This window comes from Ailuropoda melanoleuca, chromosome 5, assembly GCF_002007445.2.
Source record: "Ailuropoda melanoleuca isolate Jingjing chromosome 5, ASM200744v2, whole genome shotgun sequence".
Taxonomy (NCBI): Eukaryota; Metazoa; Chordata; class Mammalia; order Carnivora; family Ursidae; genus Ailuropoda; species Ailuropoda melanoleuca.
The window spans coordinates 34,895,568-34,916,908 of NC_048222.1; the positions used below are offsets into that span (position 1 = coordinate 34,895,568).

Consider the following 21,341-nt stretch of genomic DNA (forward strand, 5'->3'; position numbering starts at 1 on the left):
GGCCCGGCCCGGCCGGCCGCGCGCCCCCTCCCCTCCCTTCCCTGCGCCTCGCCTGCTCCTCTTCTCGCTCTCCTCGCCTCCTCTGCTCCGCCCGGCGCCGCTGCCGCCCGCGCCCTGGCCGCCGAACCCAGCCCGGCTGAGCCCCCTGCCTCGCGCCCTCTCGGCCGGGCCCGGCGAGGACTCGGTCCCCGCGGCTGCCGCCGCCCCTCCCCCCGGGGCCCGGAGGCTTCCGGACCTTTCCGACCGCGGACTAAGCGGTGGGAGCGTTCTCGCCGCCGGCGGAGACCCGGGTCGGGCTCAGCCGACCCTCGCTGCCGCTCCGGAAGCCGGGGGTGCCGGAGCGCGGACCTTCTGGGTCCGGGCTGAGCGCGCCCCGGGCGCCCAGCGGCGCCCGCTCACTCCGGGCAGGGCAGGCAGACCCCGGTGGCGCCCGGAGCCGGCCGATCTGGACTGGACAGAGCGAATCCCGGACTGTGCCGAGCCCGGGGGATGCCGGGCGTGGGCTGAGGGGATCCCGCCGCCCTCCGATCCCTCTGACTTTGGCTCACGCGCTGGGACCGGCCCGGCGTCGCCTTGGTCGCCCTGCGCCCGGGTCACCTGTGGCCTCGGAGCCCCGAGCCCGCCGGACCCTCGCTGGTTCCCGACCCGGAGCACGGCGGGGGTTAGGGGAGATTTTTCCTGCCCCCTTCCTTGGAGCGCGGAGGCCCCGCCCCCTCCCACCGTCCAGATGTCTCCGGTGGCGGCTCTGAGGACCTCCCTGAGGCCAGGGGCCGAAGGGTCCAGAGAGGGAAGCCCGCCCTAGGGAGCCTTGGGGGCCCCCCAACCTCCTCTTGGGGCTTGGCCCCCGACGCTGCTGGGAAGGAAGACCGGTGTCCCCACCATTGGTGAGTCCGGGAGCAGAGCGGGGGTTCAGAGGGAAGGCGGGGCTGGGGAAGGGAGGGTCCGCTGGGAGTGGGGGCACCCTGGGGGCACTGGGAGGGAGGACCGACGACTGGAGTGGCCCTCTCTCGAACCAGCGGGACCAGGCCTGGCTGGGGGGGGGGTGGNTGCTGCAGCCTGGGAGGGCTGACGCCAGGCTTGCTCTCTCTGCAGGGGGCTGCCCTTCTCCGTCCAGCTCCCTTTTCAGAGCTGCCCACATCTGGAGCCCCCTCCACATCCACATCTGGAATCCCCCAGCCACCGTCCCTCTGCAGGTGTCAGTTGCACCCGGAGACCTCTGCCTTTGCAACTGCCTCGGAGTTGTGAGGGATTACTGCTGCCTTTCCCCATCCCAAGGGCATCTCTTACCCTTAGTCCCTGCAGAGTCATCCCCCTGCCTCTGTATCCAGGCTCAGCCAGAGATCAGCTTAGCACAGGCACAGGCACTTCAAGTCCTGGAGGCCACTCCTGAGACCCAGGGCCCCTCCCCCTGTCCTCCTGTGTCCTCACCTTGACCCCGTCTGTCAGACGCTGTCTTCCTCTGGGTGTCCCATTCCCCACCCAGAGGCAGAGGAGGCGGGGTGGCAGGGGGCAGGGGCTGGGTGAGGGCCACCCAGGGCCAGGGTGGGCTGGGGGGCCGTTAAGATGTGGAGCTCTGCCTGGCCGAGGGGGGCTCCGTGGAGGCAGACGCAGCGTGTGCCCGGCTGGGGGGAATATGGGCAGGCCTGCAGCGACGTGGTAAAGGATGAACATTCGGGGCACCCCGGACCTCGGGCAGCCCAGTGACGACCCCAGCAGTGGTGGCCAGCGGGAGCGGATTCGACAGCGCATGAAAATGGTCATCGGGCAGCTCGAGGGCATCCTGCAGGAACTCAAGGAGGTGGCCAAGGAGCTAAGGGAGGTGAGTGAGGGGCTGGACAGACCCCAGACCAGTTTTCCTGGGCCTGGCACAAAGATACTCTCACATATGTGTTTCAGTGTGTGTGTACTCGAAGCCGTGTGCACACGTGTCACTTCGCTGGGTCCTTCCTTTTCCTTGTTCTCCTTTCCCCCAAATCCGCTTTGCTAGAAATCTCAGCACACTCGAGGACTAGAGGGGCCCAATGTGGCAGAGTTGGCTTGGGCCGCATGTTGTGGGCCCACGGTGCTGTGCTTAGACTCAGGGCTGCCAGGGAGACAAATATAGACTAAATCCCACCATAGCCTCTTAGTGGGAGACACTCTTCTGGGGCCCAAGCTGGCTTCTGACCCTGCCACCTGCTTCCCAGACTCTGACTTGCTCAGAAGTTGCTCTGGGAGGGCCCTGATGGGCCTATCGAGGAGGCCCAACTCAGCATTCTCCAGAAATCACAGCTGCTCAGAACCCTTGATCCTGGAAAAGTTGAAGCCAGTTATGGCCTCCCTGCCCTGAGGTGGGAATGCGTCCAGGAGGCTGCTAGTGGATACCAGAGTTCCTGTGTACACTGGGCTGGGCTGGGCAGGGTGGGGGGGTGGTAGGAGATCCTGGGACGTCTGTCCCTCTCTGTCTCTCTAAGTGGAGCCCGGTTTAATTACTGCTTCCCACATTGCTGGGGTAATGAGGTACACATGTCCTCAGCCCTGCCCCCTGGGCTGCGTTTAAGCCCAAAATGCATGACCAGCGTTGTGAGCCGCTGGCCTGAATTTGCCCACTGGGTACCATTATGCCAGCCAGGTGGGCTTTAGGCAAATTTCAACTCCCTGTAACCAGGGCCCCTGCAGAGACAGCAGAGAGGGTGATTTAATGGGAGTTATGGGTTCCTGCATTCCCCAGCCAGCTGTGCAGGAGGATGGGGGCTCCAGGAGGATTGAGGAGAGGAGGCGATGGTGGGTGCCAACTCCAGCCTGGCTTGAGAGCCAAGGAGCGGGAGATGTTTGAAGAGAGCTTGTATCCAGAGCAGAGGGGTTGCGGAGAGGCTGGGACATGAACTGAGGGGGGGCGGGGCAGCCATTCAGCCCAGAATCAGCCTTGTGGTCAAAGGCCAGAGGCCCCTGAGCAACCCCTCCTCCCCCAACCTCATTGGTCCAAAGGACTACAACCCCCCTTTGTCCCTCCCCACTCCGTCTTTTTCTAGATGCTCTGTGGGTCCATCAGGGCCATGGGAACCATCCAGAGTCTCAGTCTTGGGCACGGGCATGGGACCTATGCCAGAAAAGAACCCACCCAGAAAAGAGCCAGGATTGACTCTAGGCCTGCAAATCATACAGCACAGAATCTGCTCTCAACTGAGTACCTTCCAGGATTCACCTCCCCTGTCCCCCCAGGCATAGCCATCCAGAACTTAAAGACATCTCACAGGTCATCCATACCAGCCCTGTCCATTTTTGGTTTGAAGAAACTGAGGCCCAGAAAGGGCTGGGCGGTTATCCAAGATCACACAGCCTACCGGGGAAGAACTAACTAGAACTCAGGCTCCTGTTGCCTCTTCTGAGGCTAGAGCAGGTGGGCTGGCAGGTGACCTTTCTGCATTTTAACAGGGGCCTTCTAGAGATGCGATCTTACGCTCATGCCGTGATGCTCTGGGTGGAGGGGGCCCTTCTGGGGACGAGGCAGCAAGATCAGAAGCACTAGGATTTATTTGCAGATCTTTTAGATGTTTTCTCTCTCCCTTCTCAGCACATACACTCAGCCACCCCCATGTCTCGAACAGCAGAACTTCAGGTTCACAGGCTGTGCAGCCCAAAGGCCTGAGCCAGGACAGAGAGCTGGGTTGCCTCCCCCTACACACCCTGGAGGCCATGTGCCTCCCCCCAAGACTTTGGCAGGTTGCTACGGCAACCAGCATCTACCCCGTATGCCACCACCTGCCCGCCGCCAATGGCACCCAGCTGGGAGGGGGGCAGGCCTCAGAACTCCCCCACCCCCCGGGCAGGGTCTGGACATGGGGTGATGGGCAGAAGCAAGGGCTGGGGAAGGCAGGTGAGGCTCTGGGAGGCCCAGGCAGAAGAGGAGACACCATCGCTGACTTCCTGTGGGATAGGATTTGTCAGGAATGGGGTTGCCCAGTGGGAGTGCCAGGCCTTGGTTTGGGGTAAGGGGTTGCAGCCCTCTGTTCCCTGGAACCTGTGATCTTGGCTCTTGACTCTCCAACGGGGCTGCTAAAGCTGGAGCTCCCTGGCTCTTGTCAGTCCCTTTGTGTGGCATTTTTCCACCGGGGGCGTGAGTAGACCCAAGGTCGAGAGAGAGGTACTTGTTTGCTCATGATACCCCCTTCCCCGGACACCACCAGCTCAGGGCTCGCTGAGCTGGGTTCTCATCTCAGGAGAGCAAAACCCTTAGATGCGAAGATGAGATTCCCGTGCAAGACTGCCAGGGGAGAGCGCAGGATGCTCAATGGAAGGAGCAGGGCCGCCCTCCCGCTGCTGCTCCACTCCCCTAGCCCCACACACCGCTGCTCATGGCCAACTCGCCTTACCCTCTTGAGCATACAGCCTGAAATGCATAGAAAGACGAGAGATACTGAAGCTCTTCCTCCCCGAGCCCCTGAGCCTCAGTCTACTCATCTCTGCAATGGGGATGCTGATCATTCCCGTCTCAGAGTGCTCTTCCGAGGATTTCTCTGGGGCTTGGCACATGGTAAGGGGGGGCTAGCATTCACGGCCGGAAAGGTTTTGGTGTTCCCTCTCCCATACCTCCCCCTGCCCTCCCAAACCCTTCCTGCAGCTCTCACGGGGCTCCCCATGTGATAGGAAGCAAGTTCTGTCCCTCGGTTGGGGAAAGTACCTTAATGGACTAAGTGAGGTGACGAATGCAAAAGTGCTTTGAAAGCTAAAACTGCTGCGGAGGGATGTGACGGTCGATCATTAATTAGCGCTCATTCTCCTAGGTTCCCCAGTACTCCAGGCTGCCAGGCCAGTCCCAGCAGGCTCTCGAAGCTCCGCAAAACTCTGCATCTTCACTCAGAGATGCAGCGCAGCCCAGAGGCTGAGAGCCCGGGCTCTTGCCGCCAGAGGTCTCTGGTTCAAATCCAAGCCCCGCCCCCTGCCTAGCTGTGTGAACTTGGTCAAGTTACTACACCTTTCTGGGCTTCCGTTTTCTGGCAAATGAGGATACTGAAGTTCATGCCTCCGTGACCAGCCCCAGGCTTGTTGTAAGAATTAAATGTCATACCGTATATAAAGTACGTAGCACAGAGATGAACACAGAATAGTTCCACATCTTTTAGATGTTATTAATGAGTGTTCTTGCACTGGCCGGCTCCTTTCTCCGTGTGTGGCCCTGTTCTTTTGGAGTCCTGTGAGGTTCTTAGCCATGATCGGAGCGGTCAGAACCAGGCCCCTGGCCTCCTGGCTGGCACACTTCAGCACCTCCCGCAGTTAGACAGCGCCACCCTCTTCCACCAGAAGGGGAAGGGGCAGAGACTGACAGTGATGGGGGGAAGGGGTCTCCCATAAGATGCCTTTTGAACAGAGACCCAAAGGGAAAGAGGGTACAAGACGAAGAGATATCTAGGAGCAGAGCCTTCCAGGCAGTGGGAGCAGCTAGTGAAGGGTCGTGAGGAGGAAGTGGGGAAGTGTACTTGGCATGTTCGGGATCAGCAAGGAAGCCAGGGCAGCTGGAGCGGGGTGAACCAGGAGAAGAAAAGCAGGAAGAAAGGTCAAAGAGAGAGCAGGGAGTCCGACTACACAGAGCCTTGCAGGCCATGGTGTGAAATGCAGATATACCCTCAGTGAGAACCCCGCACGCTCTCCAGGAACCTCCTGCTTGTGATTCTGGGTGGGAACCTGCCTCCGCGATGCTCTCCCGGTTCCCCACCAGCTGGGGGGCCCCAAGGGCAGGAGTAATGGCCCTCATCCTTGCCTTCGAGATGTTGAGCTTATCTTAAGCAGTTTCTTGGCCTCTTTGTCTTCTTCCCCAAGATGTCACTCAGCATGGGGGGTTCACCGTGGGTGGGACATAACTGGACACAGCTGCCCACCTCGGGTGGCTGTGGAGGGTCCGTCCCCCCCACCTGACTGTCACGGGGAGCAGGCCCTCTGACAGTTGTGTTGTGCAGTCCCCTGGGCAAGGGGCTGTGTACGGGGCGGCCTGGAGAGCCAGGGGCCGTGCGGGCGTGAGATGAATGTGGCCCAGCCAGGAAGCAGCTGGTGCAGGAGAGGCTGGGGACCACAGAGCTGTGCCAAAGTGGGTCAGCTCCATCACCCGCAGCTCAGCAAGAATTGTGCGGAGTTTTTCTCCTTATTATTTTTTTTTTCTCTCACCTTCCTTTCCTCCCTTTTCCCTTTGCATTCTCCTCCTTTGGACAGATTCACGAAGCTCCCTGGCCAATTAGGCCAAATTGCAGGATGAGAGTCATGAATCACAGTCAACTCTCTCCCCCCTCCCCAGCTCCACAGCCCCCCAGGAAGACAATAAATAACATAATCACAGAATTAAAAAATAATCAGTGGTCATAAATAATGCAGATCCCCAGTTATGTAACCAGCTGTCTGGGGAGCTGGGAGGGAGGGGTGGAGGTAGCGGCTTGTCGAGTGAGGTGAAGGGGCCACAGGTGAGGGAGATACCAGTTCTGGGACTCCTGGGTCCTCAGTCCTGGCTTTGGGGCCTTAAGGAATACAGATGTGTCTTCCTTGGAGTGGGGGCTCAGCCAGGGCTGGAGGGAGGCCTGGGGCAGGCGAGATAGGACTGTGAAACTCCTTCTCAGGAAAGAAGCCCCCAGCAGTTTTTATAAGTCCTCTGTCTCAACTCATCCACTCATCCAATGGCTGTATTTGCAAAGAGTGTGCCGATCCCTGTGCCAAACTGGGGGTGCTGTGGTGGGCAAGCCATTCCCAGTCCTACCCGTCATGGGGCTTACTGTCTAGTGGGGAGACATCAATCATATAACATATATGCACATTAAAGTGTAGCAGTGATAAATATTGGAAAATATTTTTAGGAAAGGCACAGAGTACCTTGAGAGCCTATCATAGGGAGCCAGTCCTCGATGGAGCATCAGAGAAGTCTTCCTTCTGGAAGTGAAATGGATGAGTAGCAAAGGAGGGAGCACTCCAGGTGAGGCCCAGAGGCAGAAGCGGGCTCGGTGGAATGGGTAGGGCTGGTGAGGAGCCAGGCCTGGCAGGGTGGTGGCTGCCTGCTGGAGAGCAAAGGACCATGGCCAGAGTTGGTAAGGGTCTGTGTTTGAGAGGCTCAGGAGTTTGGGGAGCAGAGAAGTGCTGGAAGCAGAGGGGTGATGTGGTCCTGTTGGCTGATTACCAAGTACTTTGAATGTAGCAACAACTGGACAGGAAGCTGCCACCAGACGGGGACAGTGGTTCAGGTGAGGGAGCTGAGGCTGTGAGCAGGACAGCACTAGGGGACACCCTCGGGATGGGGCCTGGAACAGCCCTCAGCCCTGCCCTTCCCCTCTAGACCAGGCATTTCTTGTTCTTAAGGTGCCCGGACTCTTGACATGTGATCTCAGCTCCACTCCATCCAGTGTCTGGGCCTTACCTTAGTTTCCCCATCAGCAAGCACAGTGAGAGGGGTGAAGTCAGCAGCGTCTCCAGTCTCTCTGGCTTTGAGGTTCTGGGATTCTGTGATTTTTATGTTGTCATTTCTCTCTCCATTCTCTCTCTCCCCCTCTCTTTCCTCCTGTATATATAATTATTTCCCTGCACTCCAAGACAATCCCAAATGACACGCAGGCAAAATGATTATTAAATCTCAGAAAGAAATCACAGATTTCGAGGTATCCAAGCAGACAGGCAGGTAAGGTGGGGCCTGCCTGCCCTCTGCCATCCCCACTGGCCCCATGGAATGAGGGACAGGAGCCCTGCATACAGTCTGGGTACGCTTGACACATCACTCCCCTTTCTGACGCTCATTGATGTCATTTGTTATTGGGTGTGCCTGTCCCTAATGGTCGGGGCCAGATTTGCCTTTGAGCTTCGTTACCGCCTGGCTTCTAGAACCTCTTCTGCTTGCTTCTGCTCTCCCTAGAGACAGACCTACTTTAGGGAACGTGAGTGCCACCCATGTGCTGGGATTTGAAATGCCCAGTATGTCCCATTATTCCGCCACAGGGACTGGAAACATCCCCCTCAGAATGTCATTCCATTGGTGAGGAACTGACTCCCATCAGCTCTTGGGCCGGGTGCCAGGGGTCTGGCCACATATTAGTGCCCACTGGCACACAGTGGGTATTGATCTGGTCTGCACTGTTCTACCTGCTTCCCGTACATCTTGTCATTAAATCCTCACAACAGCCCTATGAAGTAGGTACAACTAGAATTCCCCTTCATGAAGACAGTTAGGCACAGGGACGCTGGGTAAGTTGGCTAAGGTCACACAGCCAGTCAGCAGTGAGGCCCAGGGTTGGACCCTAAGTCTGACTCCAGAGCCCTTAAGGTTGTTAAGTGCTTGGCTATGATGATTCTGCAGTTTAAGCCACATCTATATCTAGTTAGTCCCCATCACCTTTTTTTTTTTTAAAGATTTTATTTATTTATTTGACAGAGATAGAGACAGCCAGTGAGAGAGGGAACACAAGCAGGGGGGAGTGGGAGAGGAAGAAGCAGGCTCATAGCAGAGGAGCCTGATGTGGGGCTCGATCCCAGAACGCTGGGATCACGCCCTGAGCCGAAGGCAGACGCTTAACCGCTGTGCCACCCAGGCACCCCAGTCCCTGTCACCTTGGTGAGGAGAGGAGTGTCACCCCATTTTACAGGGGAGGAAACCGAGACTTGGAGAGGGAAAGTCACCTGCCTCAAGCTCCTTAGCCGAGACGTGGCCTACTTGGGGTTTGACCCCTAGCCTCCCTCTGTCCCGTCCCTCCACACCCTCAGGATGAAACCAGAGAAGGGCGTTCTAATGGATAAGGGGAAGGGCCTGAATGGCAGGTGGCAACAGGACTTCTTGGGTGGGAAGGAGTGTGTCCAGGCCTGACGGCTTTAGGATTCTGCCCTGTGCACCCGGACCTTCCTCACAGGGCATGAGGAACTCCGCTTCTGGGCCTGGCCTGGCCTCAGCCAGCCCTGCGTGGTCACAGCCAGTCACTCAAGCAGATTCCTATTAGCTGTGTCCCCACGCTTCTGCAGCCCCGGACTCAGGTTCAACTTGGTCAGGGGAGTCTCCTTTGAGGGTGTGGCTGCCCCAGAGACTCAGGGCCTCCCCTCAGGCTGGCAATGCCCTGAGGTTCTGTCTTCACCGGCTTAAAGCCTAGGCCCCAGGCCAGTGGTTCTCAAAGTATGTCCCTGGATTAGCACCTGGAAGCACGTTGGATATGCGCCTTCTCAAGCCCCACACCCCCACCCCCACCCGGGACCTACTGAATCAGAAACTCTGGGGAGTGGGCTGGTGCACCCCAGTGTGAGAGCCCCCTGATCTGGGCCAAGGCTCCCCTCTCTCAAGTGGGGCTTAGGTTGAGCAAGGGCTTCTGGGAGATGCAAGCTTTTCTGGGGGAGGGGGGAGTCACTCGGGGGTGGGGTGCATAAGAAGGGGTGGCCGGATTGGAGAGAGGAGCCCTGTCCTCATTGCCTGCCCAAGCCCAGAAATGACAGCAGCACCTCACGGTGGTGTGGAGTCTTGCAGGGGAGCAGGGGGAGGGGGTGGGAAACGCAGCTCCCCCCTGTTACTGGTGCCTTTGGCACATCTTCTAGAAGCCCAGGAGATGCTGATCTCATGGGTGGAAAGCCTGACACTTAGTAGGTGCTCAGAGATGAGAGATGATGTCACTTTTCTCACCAGAGGCCAAGGAGACTTTCCACTGCCCTTCTCATTGTTCCTCATGAAGTGCTGGTGAGGACGGCAGGGCTGGGGTCGTCATACTCACGTGGTCGAGGTCCAGAGAGGTTATGGGACTCGCTCAAAGACACACAGAACAACATCTAAGTTGAATCTGGAACCCAAGTGTCCTGAGTCCCCCAGTTCTGCAGGCTTCAGCCAAGTGTCCCCACCACCCCTGGAGACTGGGGCCGTGGGGAGTGGCATCCCTAGGCACGGACACCTCAAAACAGCTTCTCAGGTCATCCCTATAAACACAGAGTCCTAGAATCTCCAAGGTGGAAGGAAGCTTGGAAATAAACCATTCGCCCAAAGTCCCCATTTGCAGATTGAGAAATTGAGCCTCAGAGGGAAAATGACCCAGTCACTGTCAGACACCCCCCCCCAACCCCTGCCCAAGTACACTTCCCACTGGCCCAAATGCCTCTTGGCCCATGGGTTTTGGCCTTGCTTCCATCTTGCACTTCGGGGCACTCCCCACCCCACCCCTCACAGAGGACCTAGCACAACCCTGGACAGCCATCAGCCTCATAAAAGTTCGTGAGACTAGGGACTCCCTTAGCTAATTCATTAACTGACTGCTCTGACCCCGGGGAAGAGGCACCAGAGAGGCGCCTGGAGTTGGATCCTGGGCTTGGTGACTCACTGTGTATGTCCTGTCCTTGGGTCTCTTGGTCCCTCTGCTTGGCTATTGTTGTTTTGCTGGTTTTGGTTTTGGTTTTGGTCAGAATCATTTCTCATTCTCTTACTTGGTCCTCTCCCAACATGTCTGATGAGGTGTCCCCTTTCCCCGCACTATCTTCATCCCAGATTTCTGTGCAGCAGGGCCTAGGCGAAAGGGCGTCCTGAGGCAGGCCACCTGTATAGATGTCCCTTCATGTGGGGTGGACGGGGTGCAGCTCTGGGCCTGGGATGGGGGGTTTCCTTATTGCTTACCAAATGACACTTGTCTTATTCCTTCCCCAAGGAGCCACGGTTGATCTCCACTCAACAGGGGGCAGGGAACGGAAGAAGGGAGGAGGCTCCAGGGTTTGTGGGGGTGCGGTGGTGGAGACCCACGGGGACAGTTGCTGACCAGCAGCACAGGCTGGCCCAGCATGCTTTGGAAAGCCTGAGCAGAGCCTTCCTCATGGTGACCCCGTATCATTTCCTCTCCAAACGAGCATGGTCTGCTCATCTCTCCACTGAGTGGCCTTGCTGGAATGTCAGCCCTCTCTAAATGGCCTCTCGATCCAAGGGAGACGGAGCTCTGAGCACCAGGGCTGTGCCCAGAGCAGCGGCTGGCTTTGGGGTAGAGCGATGTGGGCGTGGATGCGGTGCAGGGCTGGAAGGAGGGACTGAGGAGTAGGAAATGCGGAAATGGCCCAAACCAGCTGTGCTCACCCTGGTCCAACATCAGCCCTCAGCAGGCAGACAAACCTGTGACCGTCCTCTGGGGTCATCAGCCAGGCATCTAGCAGGGTGGGACGGGGGCATGCTCACGCCCGCATGATGCTAGACCCTCACTCCTCTCTCCTTCCCTGGCCAGGTGGTGAGCCAGATCGATAAGCTCACCTCGGACTTCGACTTTGAACTAGAGCCAGACGACTGGACCACGGCCACTGTGAGCAGCACCTCCAGCAGTGACAAGGCGGGCGTGGGCGGCCCCTTCGACCTGGGGCACCTGGACTTCATGACAGCTGACATCCTTTCGGACAGCTGGGAGTTCTGCTCCTTTCTGGACGCATCCACCCCCTCGGACTCCGTGGACTGCCCCGAGTTGACCCGTCCAGGGGCTGGCCCTGACTACCAGCTCATGAATGGTGGCACACCCATCCCCAATGGGCCACGGGTGGAGACCCCGGACTCCTCCAGTGAGGAAGCCTTCGCTGCTGGCCCTGCGAAGGGCCAGCTGCCCCAGCGGACTCCAGGCACGCGCGAGAGAGTGCGGTTCAGCGACAAAGTGCTCTACCACGCTCTGTGCTGTGACGATGAGGAAGGGGACGGCGAGGAGGAGGGGACAGCAGAGGAGCGGGGCCTTTCCCCAGAGCCGCCCCGTCCAGAGGCCCATGTGGGTCCCGTCAAGCCCTCCCCGGCTCCCTATAAGCCAAGGCGCTCTCCATTGACCAGCCACCGCTCAGGCCACCCCTTGGCCCCTGAGCAGACCCGAAGGGTCACAAGGAACAGCAGCACCCAGACGGTGTCAGATAAGAGCACTCAGACGTTGCTGCCCTACACGGCTGCCAGACAGAAAGCCAAGGGGAAAAACTAGGGGCTGGGGAGGGGCCTGGGGGCGGTGGGCACATAGAGCTATAAATATATATATATATATATTTAAGCAGATGCAGTCATAATAAAATTTTAAAATGCTAAGGATCTAGCCCCAAAGGCCCCAGAGCTTTCCCAGAGCTCATCTTAGACACAGAGACACCTCCTCACCATCTAGGTCCCAGAGGTGTGGCCAGAACCGCCCACCCTTCCTTTTCATCGCTGAGCTCCTGAAAGGGGGTGTCCAAAAGTATGTAAATTAGGTGGGAGAGGCCTGACCTGGGATTCCTTTTGCTGGCCCCTGAGCATAGTGGTGGAGTGCAGCTGCTAGCCTGGACCCTGTCCTGGAGGGGATTTATCAGCAGGTGGCCAGCTCACAAGGAGCGGTGCCCAAGGCCAGGGCTAACCATTGGTCCGACTGCAGGACTGAGGGCCTCGGGGTGGTGTCATCCCATCTGGGCCCAGGATCATTGACATCTACTCCCCGCCATGCTTTCTACTCCAAGGCAGACTTTTGCCTCTCCTTCCCAAAGGCAAACTGACCTGGAGATACACAACCTCACCCCACGCCCCTTTCCATCTCAGGGGCCCCCAGGGGCCCCCAGACAGAGACGGAGCAAGCAAGCTGCTCCCATGGGGCAGGCCTCCATGCTGGGGAGTTGGGCTTCCCCAGACCCTGGAGACTCAGGCTAGGCTGGGCAGAGTCTTGTTTGGAGAGACTCGACCGCCCCCCATCCTTCCAGCCCCCATCCTCAGCTTTGTCCTCTAGGGATAGAAGACTCAGGACAGGACCTGACTTGGCCAGATGCAGACCCGAGGCCCATGTGAGAAAGCAGGCAGCAGCCCCTGGGGGGCTGAGAACCAGGGCTGAAGGCAGGCTCCCGAACTCCTCCTCCCAGCAGGCAGACCCAGAGAGGGATTCGAGGGCCTTCCGCTGCCCCTGCTTCTTCACACAAGGACCCCGAGCCCACTTTAACAGGTCTCAAATGTCACCAACAGAGACGAGATGGAACCCTACGGGTAACAAGGCTCCATCTGGGGTGTGGCGTCCACAGGGACAGCATCTGGATGTCCTTGAGATAATAATCATAATCACCGCTCACCTGAGCGAGTCTCTATGCCACAACTGTACCGAGTGTTTTAGAGCACGGAAAGCCACAGAGCCTGTGCCACCCTGCCTCCCACGTGTGTGGGTCCCAGGCTGCACCTGGCTTTGCTATCTAGCAGCTGTGTGACCTTGAGCAAGTCCTTTTGCCTCTCTGAGCCTGTCTACCTCATCTATAAAATGGGGCTGATAGCCTTCACCTACCTCACCGCTGCTGTGGGGCTTCGACAAGCTAGGAAATGGGAAGGCACTTGGTACGCGCCAAGGCACTGGATGGGCACTGTGGTCAATGTGACCCCAAGCTGGATTCCAGGGTTTCCCAGGGTGAGGAACATTGAGGGCGGTGGGGAAAGAAGCCACTTCCATCAACTGGGAGCTGTCCCTGGGTCACTGCTTTGCTTTGTGCCCCCCATGGCAGCTTGAGACCCAGAGATCGCTGCAGCTCGATCCGCCACCCCTCACTCAGAGCAAGGAGGTGGTGGCCGCGTCATGACAAGGACATCGCTCCTCAGGGGCCTCCCTGCTGCACATTTCAATTAAGGCAGACTTGTACCCCCCCAGGACCCGTTGGGAGGGGCCTCTGCCCCTGCCTGAGCCCTAGCAGTGGGGAGAAGGAGAGATGGCACAGGCCGGTCTCAAGCCAGCGATGCTATCAGCATGATAGGGGCTGGGCCGGGGTGTGTGGACTGCAGTGTGGGGATCTCCCCTCAGACCTGGGCTGAGGTCAGAGGTCAAAAGAGCTAGCTACAGTGCAGCCACACCCCCCCCAGTGGAAATCCATGGGTGGGGTCGATCGTGCTTACTCTGCCCAGGGCCTGGCCTGAGAGCCAGGGGTCTGAGCCCCTCTGTCAGCCCCAGGCCACTCTCAGGCAATTCAACGACAGGATGTGGCTCAGAGGATGGATGCCAGGGGCTCCCTGGAGGAAGGGGCCTGCTGGGGCCTGCCCTGTCTGATCACAGTCTAGATCTGAGGGAACACTTCCTCTTCTATCTCCCTGGCTTGTTTTTACACTCCAATGGCAAGATTGTTTCTAGACCTGCAGCCTCTGGTCTTTACAACAGTCAGGGAAAAGAAACCTACAGAATGGTCCCCATGTCACCGAGGAAGAAACAGAGGCCCAGAGCCAGAGATATCCAAGAGAAGGGCAAGCACTGTCCTCTCCCAGAAACCCCCATGCACCCAGCCACGCACTCTGGCTCTGGGATTCCATGTGGGCATGGCTGACATCTGTCAGCTGTTCCCTGCCTCACCACCTGGCTACTTGCCTCAAATAGGCGAAAGGTGCAAGGGGGACCTGGAAGAGGAAAATGGGCAGAGGTTCTGGAAGGCCAAAGAAGTAATTGACTCCTCTTGAAATTATGCCATGCCCAGGGTGGGCCTCCGGCAGAGTGGCGTGGGATCCCCATGGCTTGCTTATGACTTGAAACGCAGAACGTGGCCACCCAGGGAAAGAACTGTGGCCATGAGAGCTGTTGAGCCGTGGAATGCATGGCTTCTTCTTTTTTTTTTTATAAAAATTTTTTATTATGTTATTTTAGTCACCAGACACTACATCCCTGGTTTCTGATGTAAAGTTCGATGATTCATTAGTTGCGTATAACACCCAGTGCACCATGCAATACGTGCCCTCCTTACTACCCATCACCAGCCTATCCCAGTCCCCCACCCCCCTCCCCTCTGAAGCCCTCACTTTGTTTCCCAGAGTCCATAGTCTCTCGTGGTTCGGAATGCACGGCTTGAGTCACAAGCCCTCTGACCTTCAGACAGACATGGCCAACCCCGAGACCTTCCTCCAGACTGGCCTGCTCCTCCATGGGCATCCCCTCACTGCTCTTCCCTCCCCCTCTTCAAACCTCTGGCACTTTCTGGCTCTCCTTGCCCAGCATGTCCGTCAGATCTCCCCGTTTCTGGGAAATCTTATTTCACTGACCTCCTACTGTGTGCTCGGGCTTGTGCCAAATGGTGCAGTGACAGGGGGGAGGGAGGCAGGCTTGTGACAGAGAGGAGTCATAACCATTGAGAACAGCTCACGCTTGCGGAGCGGTGCTCTGCGCCGGCCTGTGTGCTAAGCATATGCCTTATCTCATCCATTCCTCACAGCAAATACGGGCTAAGCAATCTGATGCATGCCTATTTTCCAGGTGAGAGCAATGAAGCTGAGAAGTTAAATAACTTTCCTAAGGGCACGGGGTGAGTGATGGCACCAGGATTGGACCCCAGAGTCAATGACTTGGCACTCCAACAACTACTGGAGCCAAAATCCGTGGTGGAGCCAGTGTTCTGGTCTCTGGGGGTGAGGAAGGGGGCTGGGGGCCCGAGAGTCAGGTGGCTTGGGGGTGATGGGGCGGTGTTGGGAGCAGGACACCTCTGAATGACAGTCTTGGCTAGTGGTGATGTTGATGCCATGGCCCTTGGTGCAGAGCTTGGCACCAAATGGATTATGAGTTGGATAAATGTTTGCTGATTGAATGACTGAGCCCCATTTGCAGAGGGGGCATCCACTGTGGATTCATTCAATCAGATTTTGTCGTAGACCTCACGTGTGTCAGGTCTCATGCTGCTTAAGCACACACATACACACAACCCCCCTGTGAGTATCTGGCCTGGTGTGGCTGGGGGCTGGTGAGGTCAAAAGGCAAGGGTGTGGGGCTTCAGTGCTAAGGAGCCAGAGGGGACGTTGGGTGCAGACTGTGGTCCCTGGGAGAGAAGCTAGGAGCAGGAGGCAGCAGAACAGCCTGGGGAGGAGACCACTCTGAATGAGGAGGGCACCGTGGCAGTGTCCCCAGTGCCTGAGAATAAAGAGGCACCGCTATCTCCATTTTATAGGCAATGGACAGGTGATCTAGTCTACACAGCGGTCTGATGGGACCAAGGGGCAGAAAGGACAGAAAACTATTCAGAGACCCCAGCACCATTCCATCCGCCCCCCTCCCCGCACCTTGGAGGCAAAGTGAGGCTGTAGTGACGGAAGGGGGAAAGAGTGGGAAGGAAGCTGGGAATGTGAGGCAGGCCCAGGCTTCTGCCCTCCCCCTCCTGAGTCCCCTTCCTCTGTGCCAACCCCTCTATCTCCCGCCGTCCTGCTGTGACTTCCGTAAGAAAACAGACAGTTATTGACGACCTGGTATATGCCAGGCACTGGGCCGCATCACGGAACTAACAGTAAATGACGGGTTTAGTAATGCCCAGCACGTCATAAGTTGCTCCGTAATTATTTACTGAACACATGGATGAAACACAATCTTCACTTTATAGATGAGGACGCAAATGAACACACAAGGAATTTGTTCAAATACAGTCAGAAATCGAGGGGCTGGGAACTTGACATTGCTAGTATTGTTTATACTCTGTAAGAGAAACTGTTGATGGAATACATTCTCTTTGGTGTGTTAGACACCATGTGCCGATTATCTCACCTACTCTACAACACCCCTCCAAGTAACTGAGACTGTTACCATTTTACAGGTGAGAAAACTGAGATCCAGAGAGGTAGGGTATCCTGTCCCAAATCACCAGCTCCTAAGTGCAGAAACAGGATCTGGATCGAGACTTCATGCCTCCCACATGCTTCAGGGCACCCAGAACCCCTGCAAGTAGAGACTTTACCAGAGCACAGATTTCCCTTGGTACCGCTGATCAGTGCTCACCAGAGCTCAGGCCCTGCCTCCTTCGGCTCAGCCCCTCAGGCCTCTGGGAGCAGTAGGCAGGACTCTGAGAACCCTCCCCCCGGCCCCCGTTCCCTGTGGGTCTGGGGCACTGATGGGATGACCAGCAGAAAATAGCTCCAGGTCCAAAGTGACCTTTCCCCTTCTCATATCTCCAGCAGAGCCTGGAAGACAAGGCCCTCAGCCACATCCATGCCCACCCCTTTCGGATCTGGGCTGAACTGGCATTTCTTAGGGCATTTCTGTGTGGGAAAGGCTTCTGGGAGGAGGAGGGACTTGAAAGGGAATGCATTTTCAGTGGAGTAGAACTTGGGCAGCTGGAAGGGGGGGCCAAGGGCATTTGGGGCCAGCAGAACTTTTCGAAGATGGCTGCGGTGGCCGTTCAGCAGGCAGCAGAGAGAGACCTCACTACAGCAGAGGGTGCCCCCAGTTGGCGCCATTTGGGAAAGATGGGAGCACCAGCAGCAGGGGACTTAAGAGTCTCATCGCCCTCCTCAGAGCCACTGCATCCCCCTGACTGCGGGGGAAGGAATCCAGCTTTCCGGTCTAGTCCGGGGCTGGGAGACTAGAATTAAGAGAGCTCGGGAAAGCATTAGGCAGGAGAGGCTCTCATGACAGGGAGCCCCTTTAACGAATGGCTAAGCACAGGGCATCATTAGCACATTGGGAAGTAAAACAGGTAAGCTAAGGCCCTCGAAGGTCATTGGTATCTTACCAGGTCAAACAGCCTCCTAGAACGCATTCTCACCGAACCTTCCTTTCCCCCATCAGGGCGGGGGTTGGGACGCGGGGGCCACACTGCCCCTTTCCAGGTGAACTAGCAGAGATCCTGATGAGACCTGACTCTGCCCACCTGCCGGCCCTGAAAGCCAGCTACGCGGAGGAGCACGTCTGCTGTCAATACCCACCTCTCCCACTTTACCGGCCCCGCCGAGCCAGCCGAGGAGACCGAGGTGGGTGCCCTCAGGCTAATGCTGTCCGCGTCCAGGCACCATGGCTGACCGGCTGTGACTTCCTGCCAGGAACACTCAAGCTCACACACCAGCCTGAGGCTCTCAGTGCCCTGTGCAGCCTGCTCCCTCTCTCTCCTATTCCGGCTGGAACACGCAGAGGGCAGGAGCTTCGCGCTGCAGGCAACCACACAGCGCTGCACGCCCTGCAGGACGTCCTCCCCGCCGCCCGCCATCTTACCAATGCCATAGAACCCCAGGCTCCAGGCACCAGCTCACCTACCATTCGCTCTACCCCACCCATCCTCCACTGTCAAGAAGGCCGCACAGGGCGGGGGTCACTACAGGCCACAGCCTGTAGAGGAAGAGTGGGAAAAGGCCTGGGGACCCTGACTTTTGTGGGGACTCTCCATGGTCAATGGTAGGGCCTTCCTAGGGGAACTTTGTGGGGATGGAGCCAAGCAGGACACTGATTATGGAAAGTGTCCCAAGGGAGGTTGTGAGGCTAAGTCCACTTTGGAGAGGTGGGGAAGGGAAGAAAGAAGTTCACTGGTGACCCCGGAGTGCAGGGGGCAGGACAGAACTCTGGCACCTTCTCTCCCCTTAGCCCCCATGACTGACCACTCCCTCCAGGGGCAGTGTTGAGAGGAGCTGTATCTCAGCCCGGGTGAGAGTAGAGAGTTAAATCCATAAAACTAACAAACAAGAAAGGATGAGTCCCAGGAGTGATGGGCCCAGTGTTTGGCCTGTGTGGGGCAAAGACGGTTGGGTGCCGCCTATGATCCCGGAGGCATGGGGTGGGGGGCAACAGGAGGGCTCTGGGAAAGGAGGCAGGAACATGAAGCAAGAGGTCAGCCTGGTGAGGAGATGGCTCTAGAACAAGGCCCAGGGGCGCTCAGCCTAAGGCTCCTTTCATGGGCGGCGTGCTGCAGTGTCCCTGGAGCCTGAGAATGAGAGGCCGCACCTCTCAGGATTGGCTTCACCCCAGATCTGGCATAGGCAAGAGGAGGGATCTTTCAGGGTGGGCCCCAGTCATGGAATACAGTCTTGCCCACTCATCATCTGGGTCTCCCTCGGGTTCCTGCCTTCCTCAAAGGAAAGCCCCATTCAGGCCCTTCCCTCTGGCTTCCTCAGAAGAGTTCCTTGGGCTCAGGCTGGAGGCTGGGCCCAGATAGGGGAAGCTGCAGGAGGACCTCCTGCCCTGGAGGGGGCGCTCAGAGAACTTCTCTACCCAGAGACAACCCCTCAGGCCCCTCTGATCCACTCACTGCCCAGTGTCCCTGGGCGTTTCTCTTCCTCTCGCGCAGAGGTTGCAAACTGCTGGCCTGAACCGCTGTTTTGCTCCCTACACATAGTTTTGTCTTGTTTTGAAGAGGATTTTACATAAAAATACAGATTTCGGGTTTCTTGAGGGAAAAAATCCCCTCAATTTTCCTATAAAAAAATTGTTTTTAAAGACCTGACAATCCTGGGCTGGTCTCCCACGTGGGACCAGCAGAAGCAGAGCAGCCAGCGCCCCCAAGTGGGGCGGGCCCTCGTCGGTCCCCACACTCCCCCACCTCCCCTGGAGGTCCTCAGTCATCTGCAGTGACTGCAGGGATGCAAGTCCGAGGCCTCTACTGCTCCCACCTACCCTCAGTTCATCTTTCATCAGGCCACTTCCAGAACATTCCTTCGATCCCCCCCTCTCTGCTGCGCTGGGGTTTATTTTCCCCGCACAGCTGTCTGCTCCCACGGATTGCAAGTGCCTTGAGGGCAGGAATAATTCACGCTGGCTGTAGTTGGCACAAGTCCTCAGTGAACACGCATTGCGTGAATAATGTGGGCCCTCAACAGCCCTCCTTTGCCCACATGGTTCAAATCTCTTTCCAGATCCAGAGTGGGGGCCACGATACCTAAAATCTTTCCAAGAGGAGGGGGCGTCCTGCCAGGTCTTGGGGAGGCGGGAAACAAAGGGACAAGAAGGGTACTCTGCCTGATGCTCCCACTCTCCGAGGTGGCCGACCTTCGCGCCAAGTGCCAAGGCACTCACCCAGTTTTGTTGTGATTTGTTTGTTTTCTAATCCAGAGCATCATTACAGGGCTGAAGGATGATTTCCTACTTCTTCATAAAGGAATCTTCAAACCAGATAGGACTTGTACTTATTCCACCAAGTTCTAGAAGGCGCCTTCTCTGACTTGCAGCCTAGTTCTAGTTCTAGAACTAGATTCTAGTTCTAGAACTAGATTCTAGTTCTAGAAGGCGCCTTCTCCGACTTGCAGCCTCCCTCCTCCTCCAGCCACAGTGCTGCCTGTGCCCCGCCCGTGCGTACCAGGGAAGGCTGTGCTGGGCTGGCCCTGCTTACCTGCTCTCCTCAGAGCTCTCCTCACTAAGTGAGAGCCCACCTGGCTGTGGCTGTGGGAAGGTCGAGGGTCTGAGCCCCCTCCAAGAGGCCCCACAGAGCATACCGAGCTCCGCGTTGTCACTCTGTGCTCCCCCACCCCCCTCTGGTTATCAGGGAGCTCCAGGTTTGTAATGAGAGCTCCCTTCATTATGGAAAAAGCAGCTTAATGTTCTAGAAACTCACTTTCCTCTCTTCCCCCGCCTCTTCCTGCCCCTGTTTCTCTTCAATTCATCAGGTGCAAAGCAAGGATTGTCCAGTCATCCTTCACCAGGAAGATGACACTTCTCTGCTTTTTAAAGATGTGAGCTCCGGGCCACAGACACAGCAGTAGAGAATGGCTGTATTGAGTGAACCGTTCTTTCATCAGAGTGCCCCAGTGATCGGGGGCATTCCTGGGATAATTGGACGAGATAAGGACTCGGCTGCTGGACAGGCTCAGTCTACATTCAGAGTTAGGGCTCAGGAAGAGGCCAGAGATAGGACTTGGTCTAGTCTAAAGGTAGGGCTCAGAGCGTGACCAGGGTCGGGGCTTTGTGTGTGACAAGGACACTCCATGTGTGTCCAGGGTCAGGACTCCATGTGTGACCAGAGTCGGGACTCAGTGTATTCTTTCTGACTCAGCTCTCCAATCGCTAGTGTAAGCCATTCTTTACATACAAAATGCAAACCAAATTACCACCTTCCTGCTTTACAAGCTCTTATGAAAGGAAGGAGGAAGAAGAGGAGGAGGAAACTTCAGTGGCTCCTGGTGGCCTTTAGGATTACACAGCAGGACATTGAGTCCCTCCATGGCCTGGTCCCTGCCGGCCTCAGCTCTCCTTGCCTCTCCCACCCAGTCAGCTTTCATGGAGGGCAGATGAACGGCTTGTAGTTCCTCCAGTGCCCGATTCCCTCATGCCTCTGTGTTCTTTGGGGCCATTTCCCCTCGTGCACTGACCCTGCTTCTCCTCTGTCCTGTGCGGTGGTTAGAACTTGGGCTCTAAAGTAGAGCGCAGCTGGGTTCAGAGCCCGCCTTGGGCGCATGCTTGCTGTGGGACTTTGGGCAAAGAGCTGAGCTTCCTCAGATTACAGGGGACAGTTCAACGACACCCGTGCACGGGCCAGGGTGAGGCTTTCAGAGCGCGCCCACAGACAGGTTTTGAGGTATATTACTCATTGTCATCATTCATTATCCCCCACTGGCTGGCATGTTTGATCAACACTCGGCATCCCGTTCCTACCCCCTCCTAGTGGCCTTGCTGGACGTCTGTGGCTGGAAAGCTAAAAATGACATTTTCAGGCCCCCTTGCAGCTGAGGCTCTGTGTGTGAACTAGGTTCTAGCAATTAGAGGCATTTTGGCAAGACTCGGAAG

At 57.2% G+C, this 21,341-nt stretch overlaps 1 protein-coding gene across 1 annotated transcript; it reads left to right on the top strand.

The window, feature by feature from the left end:
- Positions 1 to 10: 10 nt before the first annotated feature.
- On the top strand, positions 11 to 11,948 carry INSYN1 (inhibitory synaptic factor 1). Its single transcript, XM_002922989.4, has 3 exons — positions 11 to 884; positions 1,093 to 1,819; positions 11,169 to 11,948. The coding sequence occupies exons 2-3, from the start codon at positions 1,664 to 1,666 to the stop codon at positions 11,889 to 11,891; spliced, it is 879 nt and encodes a 292-aa protein (XP_002923035.1). The 5' UTR covers positions 11 to 884; positions 1,093 to 1,663; the 3' UTR covers positions 11,892 to 11,948.
- Positions 11,949 to 21,341: the final 9,393 nt, after the last annotated feature.